At 35.2% G+C, this 8,489-nt stretch overlaps 1 protein-coding gene across 1 annotated transcript in view; it reads left to right on the forward strand.

The window, feature by feature from the left end:
* The window catches only part of DCLRE1A (DNA cross-link repair 1A), a 20,140-nt gene that overhangs the window by 10,405 nt on the left and 1,246 nt on the right, over positions 1–8,489 (forward strand). The window contains exons 7-10 of the mRNA XM_023206638.2: positions 714–854; positions 2,433–2,578; positions 3,364–3,518; positions 7,174–7,315. Coding sequence (XP_023062406.1) covers positions 714–854; positions 2,433–2,578; positions 3,364–3,518; positions 7,174–7,315 — 584 coding nt within the window. The remainder of the gene's footprint in view (positions 1–713; positions 855–2,432; positions 2,579–3,363; positions 3,519–7,173; positions 7,316–8,489) is intronic.

The following is an 8,489-nucleotide window of genomic DNA, read 5'->3' on the forward strand; positions in this document are numbered from 1 at the left end:
TTTTTTTTTTTTTTTTTTTGAGACGGAGTTTTGCTCTTTTTGCCCAGTTTGGAGTACAATGGCACAATCTCAGCTCACTGCAACCTCTGCCTCCCAGGTTCAAGCGATTCTCCTGCCTCAGCCTCCCAAGTAGCTGGGATTACAGGCGCACACCACCACACCCAGCTAATTTTTGTATTTTTAGTAGAGACGGGGTTTTGCTGTGTTGGCCAGGCTGGTTTCAAATTCCTAACCTCAGGTGATCCGCCCACTTCGGCCTCCCAAAATGCTGGGATTACAGGCACGAGCCACCATGGGCGGGCAAGTTCTGATTTTTAATTTCAACTTTATGGGGTTTTCACCATAGATCACAAAGTTAGCATCAAGCTAGTATCACATAGTTCGATGTCTTAGGCATACAAAACAGTCTTACCAGGCATAATATTCCTAGGGTTCAGAGTTCATTTCCCAGGAGCCAGCCAAGGGCCAATCCTAAAGACATGCTGTTCTTGGGAATGTGTGGAGGTTGAGCAACCTGGGTCTGCCTTTCCTGCACACCAGTTCTTTTTATGATGTAAATTTCCTTGAGTTGAAGTGCGCGTTTCCTCTGTAGTGCAATGCTATGTCATTGTGGTCAGCTAATAAAGTGTGCTAACCTGGTGATAATTGAAATAGATACTGTTCCTTTAGGTGCTTGCCTGTGTTAAGAACACTCTTTTGAAATTTGTGTTCAGCTGTCCAGGTGCTGTCATGATCCTCTTTTATCTTCCCAATGGTACTGTCGTATTACACACGGGAGACTTCAGGGCAGATCCCAGCATGGAACATTCTCTTCTTGCGGACCAGAAAGTCCATATGCTGTACTTAGATACCACGTAAGAGAGGCTTTTTTTGTGTGCTTCCTTTTCCCACTGACAGCCTTTGCTCTCTGTATTATGGTTATCAAAATGACGGCTTATTGCCAATTATTATTTTAAGGCTCTTTATCAGAGGGATGCTGTTTGACAAATATATATATATATACTTGCTTAAGGGCAAATTTGAGATTGCATGTGTTAACTGACTACAGCTCTTTTTTTTTGTGATTTATTTTTGAAAACATGTTATATGAGAATCCTGTTAAAACAAGGAAGAAAAACTTAGGAGCAAACTTTAGGAAGACACCCTTTTAAGAGTAACTGTGTAGCTATTAATTGTGAAGAGAAGACAGAGGCCAAAATGTGATTCTGTTTTTGGGTATCCAAAGTTACTGTTGTTCTTTTCTTAAAAAGATAATTTATAAGTGACAGTTTTGAATTCCTGAGTACTATAAATATAATGGCATAAGCCATTACATTTTAACTGTGTATGTATTTCTCCCTAACTTTATTAAGTAAATAAAAATTGTATATATTTCTGGTATATGATGTGATTTTATATATTAAAATATCTCATCAACTTGTTAGAAATTATCTTAACCATTTCAACCTGTTTCAAGAAGTACGTTTGGATGCGATATTTTTGTAAAAGATGGTCTTTCCGCATCCAGTTTTCTCACATTGTAACTGATTTTTCCACTCTTCTGTATGAGTTTTAAGCACTAGATAAATTAAGAAAATAAGTTTTTTTTTTTAAAAAAAAACCTTTTTTGTTACCTAGTTCTATTCTGATACCATTCTGAATTTCCTCATGGGTTTTTAATGAGAAAGTTTTTCTTCCTCTTCTCTTAATGGTTGACTAGCAAAAACAATTCCAAAAACTGGGAAAAATGTTTGTTTTTTGTGGCTTATTACATTTTTAGTGAAAAAGTGCTTACTTTTCATCTCAAATATAGATAGGTAGATAGTAGCTTAGAGTTAATTTTTCTCTGGGTTATACTGTATGGAGATAGACCCAACTGGATCTGTTGTATTTGTGTGTGTGTGTGTGTGTGTGTGTACACGTATACGTATATATACGCATAGTATATATATTCTGTGTCTGTAAAGAATGATATTAATATCAACCATGTCACTATTAACTGATTTAAAACTGTTTCACTAAATTCATGTTTAGTTTCATTACTTTAATAATTTTTTATTAAGTCAATCTTTAGTCCAGATATAATCCTTATCAATATGATTTTTTGATAGTGTTTGGAGTTAAATAAAAGATACTGAGTTTTATAATTTATAACTAAAATAGCTGGCTTGCTAGAAATATTCTTGGGGAAAAAAGTCTTCAAAAAGACAATTTTTTGAGAGTGATAAAAGAAATATAATGAAAAAGATATATTGAAAACTTACAATTTGATCATAAGTTAGTAGTAACTGGTAAATAATTCTAACTACAGGCAGTGAGATAACTTGTGGTGTTAATATATTATACTGCTGTTGTATGTAAGTTGCTAACGCTTGTTTTCTAAAATAGCATCCAGCTTGAGGTGATGGCTTTTTTATTGTTCTTTTAGTGAGTACCATGTTTCCATATTACAGATATTGTAGCCCAGAATACACCTTTCCATCTCAGCAAGAGGTTATCCAGTTTGCCATCAACACTGCCTTTGAGGCTCTAACTCTAAACCCACATGCTCTTGTTGTCTGTGGCACTTACTCTATTGGAAAAGAGAAAGTCTTCCTAGGTGAGTGATAGATGTATCTAATTTACATTAATATATTATAAAGATCAGATTCTTTTTGCACAAAACCCTTTTACGTTTCTACTCTTGCGTTTGATAATTATTTCCTGTAATGATTCAATATTACCTTTGAAGTTGAAGGAAAATTTGGTAGTTTGAAACATTTAATCTTTGAAAGGTTTGACTTTAGGGAAACATTTGATAAGTGTGTTTAATTTAGGCTTTCTAGATATAAGAAATTTATAGAGCAACTGCCCATGCTACATTATTATTTAGTAAACTTTGAAAGATGATTAATGCATAGTTGTATTGCTGCATTCTTTGAGGATAATAATTATGTTAGCAATGAGTTTTAATTTTTGTTCCTAAATGATTTCTGGATGTATAACTTAGTTTGTCCAGGTAGTATTGTACTAATTTGCAAAATACTTTCTATTTCTTCTTAAGTATGGCCACATTATATCAAACATTAAAGATGATAAAGCCGGGGCTTTTAACTTCTTCAAATTTAGCTCCTTCCCTTCCTCTGTCCACTTTCTATGCACTTTTGCAGTTTTTAAATAGTAAATAGTAAGCCTTTAAAAATAAATTATTTAGTTTTCTCACAATTTATTCCACACAGTAAACTAACAAAATGATTCTGTCTTTTTGAGATACCATGGTAAAAGTGTGAATGTTTTTAATTTCCTTTTATTTGGTAAATTCTTACCTTAAAATTTGCTTAAGCTGTAACTATTTTTTTCACAAGCTGTACGTTTACTATTTTTAACCTTTTCTTTTGCCCATAGCCATTGCTGATGTTTTAGGTTCAAAAGTGGGCATGACCCAGGAAAAATATAAAACTCTACAGTGCCTCAATATACCAGAAATTAATTCACTCATCACTACCGACATGTGCAGTTCATTGGTTCACCTTCTCCCAATGATGCAAATTACTTTTAAGGTAAGCATTCAAGAGATATGTCTTTTAGGGTGAACTAAAAAAGGTAATCTTATGATAAACTACATTTAACTTAGAGGAATTCAATTATAATAGAATATTTTCACATTTGTTATTGTGTTTATGAAATAAAAAGAATGAATGAAAGGTGAGGCAATGGAGACAGGAAGACTAGAGCATGGCGTGAAGAGGGGCTGGATACTTGGATGGCCAAAGGGAGGAGGGTTGCTTGTTTGTTGGCCATCAGAGATGAGGATTTTTATGTTGTGAGGGACAGAGAGAATGTAAGATAAGAGAATAATTGATGAGCAAGAAGATTATTCAGAAGAATAATTCTGAGCAAGACCTGAAAAATAGGTAATGAGGTGCATCCACTTTGAACAGAAAAAGGGCCACCTCTTTCTCTCTGACAGTTCTCTCACAGCCTACCACTCTACAGACTGTGCGTTCTGATGCTTATGGCCTTCTTGTAAAGAGCATATATTTACAAATCCCAACTTAAACAAGATTTAGGTTTTCACTACTACTCAAGCGTATTTTTTTTTTTTTTTTTTTTGAGCGGTCTCACCCTATTGCCCAGGCTGGAGTGCAGTAGTGCAACCTTGGCTCACTGCAACCTCTGCCTCCCAAGTTCAAGTGATTGTCATGCCTCAGCCTCCTAAGTGGCCGGAATTACAGGCATGTGCCACTATGCCCAGTTAATTTTTGTATTTTTAGTAGAGATGGGGTTCCGCCATGTTGGCCAGGCTGATCTCAAACTCTTGAGCTCAAGTGATCCGCCTGCCTCAGCCTCCCAATGTGCTCGTATTACAGGTATGAGCCACCACGTCTGGCGTAAGCATAACTTTTTAGTACAGGAATTCAAGTTGGTTTTAATAACTCAGAAATGTTGATTCTGAATGATTTTTTGAGGCTAGTGTCCTTGGAGGAGTGATCTGGAGTCATTAAATCTATATTTTTGTTAGTCGTCAAGTCTGTATGTGTCCACATTTAGGATTTTATAATAAAACACAAGTTCTTCGTGAAAAGGTCAATCTGTAAGGCTCCTAGGTGCCGATGGTATAATACATGATGAGAGATAGGAAAAGCTGAGAAAGGGCAGGTGGTTTCCATTAGGAGGTGGGGTTTACTGACCTCCCGCCCACTAGGCTGTAAGCTTGCAGAGTGTGAAATCTGTATCCTCTTTTCCTCCACACTGACCCTAGCAACTATGTAGTACCAGAATGGATATTTACTGGTATTGCCTTCAATCGTCCCTCCCCTTGCTCCATTAAAGTGACTGGGTATTGATGTTTTGAAGACTTCTTTTTTTTCTTTTAATATTTGTTTATTAAACATTCTAGCAATGATAATGGAAATACATATTTAAAATGTTTTTAAATAGGTGATACATTCACAACGGTAAAAACAAAAATATAAAACGGCATATTGTGAAAAGCTTTTTATCTTCCCCTGTCCCTCATTTACCTACATATTTTTGGAAGATTTCTTTTCTTTTTTTTTTTTTTTTTTTGAGACAGAGTCTCGCTCTGTCACCCAGGCTGGAGTGCAGTGGCTTGGTCTCAGCTCACTGCAACTTCCGCCTCCCAGGTTCACGCCATTCTCCTGCCTCAGCCTTCCGAGTAGCTGGGAATACAGGCGTCCACCACCACGCCTGGCTAATTTTTTGTATTTTTAGTAGAGATGGGGTTTCACCGTGGTAGCCAGGATGGTTTCCATCTCCTGACCTCGTGATCCGCCTGCCTCGGCCTTCCAGAGTGCTGGGATTACAGGCGTGAGCCACCGCGCCTGGCCTCGGAAGATTTCTTCCCTCCAAAACACACATGGAGCAGACGCTGATGTTTGTTATTAGAGCCAATTTTTTTTTTTTTTTTTTTTTTTTTTTTTTACCAGTCAAAAGTTGTATTTCATGAGAGATAATTACTTTTTGTGAAAAGGTAATCCTAATACAGTTTTCAAGGTGCCCAGGGTATGCCTGAGAGCCTTTGAAAGGCTATAAATAATACCATTCATGCTATCTAGTTCAACATCCCAAATTCACGTATGTGCTACATAGGTGACTACCAACTGATTTAAACCTGACTGATTGATTGTGGTAATAACAGTGATGTTATAGATGATTATTTGCATGCTGAAAAAATACTTCTAGTAACATGGCAAAAAGTATTTTTCTCCCAAACTGGTTACAAATAAACCAAATAAATCAGGGACAAGTCATAAATCAGGGATTTCATATTGACTAAACTATTCTTAATAAATTTCCTCATGGGAATAGTTCTCAAATTGTGGTTAATGGGCTACTTGTAGCTGCTGGTAGTCTTTTTTTCTGTAGATTTGGCTTATATGATAATATCCGAAGTTTTTGTTTATAGTACAGGTTAATGATGTTTTTGTGGTAACTCTAATTTGTCCCACAGAAAGCAAATATTAGTTATCATTTAATTCTTCTGGATGGTTTTGCAGAGACAAATAGGAATGGATAGGTTTGATGATGTGTATTGAAAGTTGGACTCAGTTTATATATTAAATGTATAATTACTCTAGACCTCAGTTTCTTATTTTCTTTCTTTGTGAGGACAAGGGTAGAAGGAATAGTGATTAAACAAATAATATTATATTAGCTAGGTCCTAGACTAAGCAAGGCAAAAACTTGCAAATTTGCAGAGCCAAGAATATTGAAATGGAAATGTAGTTACGTATCAATAACTAACTTTTTTGGTGTGCATAGTAATTGGTAAGAAATATGGTTGTCTTATGGTAGGTATTTTTATATTCACTTCTAATTAATAAAAGGCTCTTATTTGATACAAAAGAGAGATCAAAGAATTGTTACCAGTTCATCAACAAAATGAATTTTATTATTCATTCTAAGTCTTTGAAACTATGGGTTTTAGTCTTCAGACCAAAAGTATTAGATTTTTTTGTATCCCTCGTGCCATTATTATTTATAACTTGATTTCTCTTATCTTTCAAAGACTGAACTTCGGTCATTGATTTTCTAAGTTTTATCAAATGTCATCATTTATGATTACTTTAGTTTGGGAAAGTTTTATTTTACTCAAGACTTACAAGGGGAGCATATTACTTCCAACAATAGTGGTATGAAAAGTTAAAATAAATCTAGTTCATGTTTAAAGGGTAAAAGGCATAAACACCTGAAAAGAATGCTATTAAGCAGCTGTAAAATGTATCTCTGTGTTGAGTATAATGCCATTCACATAAAATTATTTCTATCCACCTAGCTATCCCCTTTTGGTGTATATGCATGGAGATATGTTTGCATTGGTGTTTACCATTGTTGATACCATTGTTGATATTATCTCTGTGGAGTAAGATTTGGAGAGTAGTTTTGTTTTTGTTTTTGGTAGCTATCGGAATTGTAATTTGTTTATACCTATTTGCTTGTGTTTAAAGTTGTCTTGTTACACTTTTTTCTTTTTCCAGACTGTACTTGTTTAACTTCAGATAAGAAAAGGAGAAAATGTTTTATATGTTTTTTCAGTGATTATTTTTTAGAAGCATGGCACTAGGTTGTTGAAGCTAATGCTTAAAAAGTGAAAACTCCCCACGCCTGCACCAGTATAACATCTTTAATCAGTCTGTTTTATTCCACATAACCCGTCTCCATTGACCTCAATGTGCTATTTTTATTTAATAGGGCTTACAGAATCATTTGAAGAAGTGTGGTGGGAAATACAATCAGATTTTGGCGTTTCGACCTACAGGATGGACACACTCTAACAAGTTCACTAGAGTAGCAGATGTTATTCCCCAGACCAAAGGAAACATTTCAATATATGGTATAGTTATTAAATTTTCTAACTTTTAATGTTTATAATTACTTTACATTTTTAAAAATGTTGTAAAGTTCAAATCCAACAAAAACAGGCACCAAAGAATTTAATAATTCAAGAGTTTTCAAATTTCTCTACAATGCTAATCCTGTGTCTAGTCCACTGTAAACTGATATAAAGGAGCTTGACTAGTAGATAACATTAACAAATACAGATCATTTCACTTTGTGATCAGTGATATTGAGAGGAAATTGCAGAATTACTTGAAAGGACTACTGCGATTACATACTGGAAGTATAGATGACAGTGTGAGATTGGGAGCAGGAAGATGATGGGTTAGATGTGGTGACAGCAGGAGATACAGACTTGCCTGTTTTCATCCTTGGAGGAGGTTTACCACTGCCTTCAGAGTTGGCTTATTGCAGTGACAGCTGATGGAAACATGTTTGGTGTGTCACCAGACCAGTGATTTACCCTCAGCCTCTAAAGACCCTAGTATACTGAAAATAGGACCCTTTTCACCTTTCTTTGTGGTACTTGATCTTCAATAAAGAAGATAAAGTGTGTGTGTGTGGTGTTTTTTTCCTGTTTTTTTTTTTTTTTATGTGTGCAAAGCTTGGGGACAAATCCACTTACCTGCTCTGGAAGTGAGTCTCTGGCTTGTTTTTCTTCACATTTGACTCATATTTCTTCCATATTTTCTTGAAGCGTGTAGCTAAGTGAAGTGTCTAAAGGAAGAATTGTTTAAAAAGAAGAAAATTCCTAATTAAATAGGACTCTCTAGAAATGCATGTTATTAAATATACACACAAAAAAGTAATAGATTTTTGAAGTTCTAAGTTTCATATCTGTATTAGTCCATTCTCACACTGCTTTAAAGAACTATCTGAAACTGGGTAATTTATGAAGAATAGAGGTTTAATTGACTCACAGTTCCACAGGCTTAACAGGAAGCATGACTGGGAGGGCTCAGGAAACTTAAAATCATGACAGAAGGCAAAGGGCAAGCAAGCACGCCTTACCTTAGCAGAGCAGGAGAGAGAGAGAGAGAGAGCGCAAACGGGGAAATGCCACACACTTTCAAACCATCCAATCTCCTGAGAACTCACTCACTATATTATTTTATTTATTTATTTATTTATTTATTTATTTATTTATTTATTTATTTATTTATTTATTT

This window comes from Piliocolobus tephrosceles, chromosome 9, assembly GCF_002776525.5.
Source record: "Piliocolobus tephrosceles isolate RC106 chromosome 9, ASM277652v3, whole genome shotgun sequence".
NCBI lineage: Eukaryota > Metazoa > Chordata > Mammalia > Primates > Cercopithecidae > Piliocolobus > Piliocolobus tephrosceles.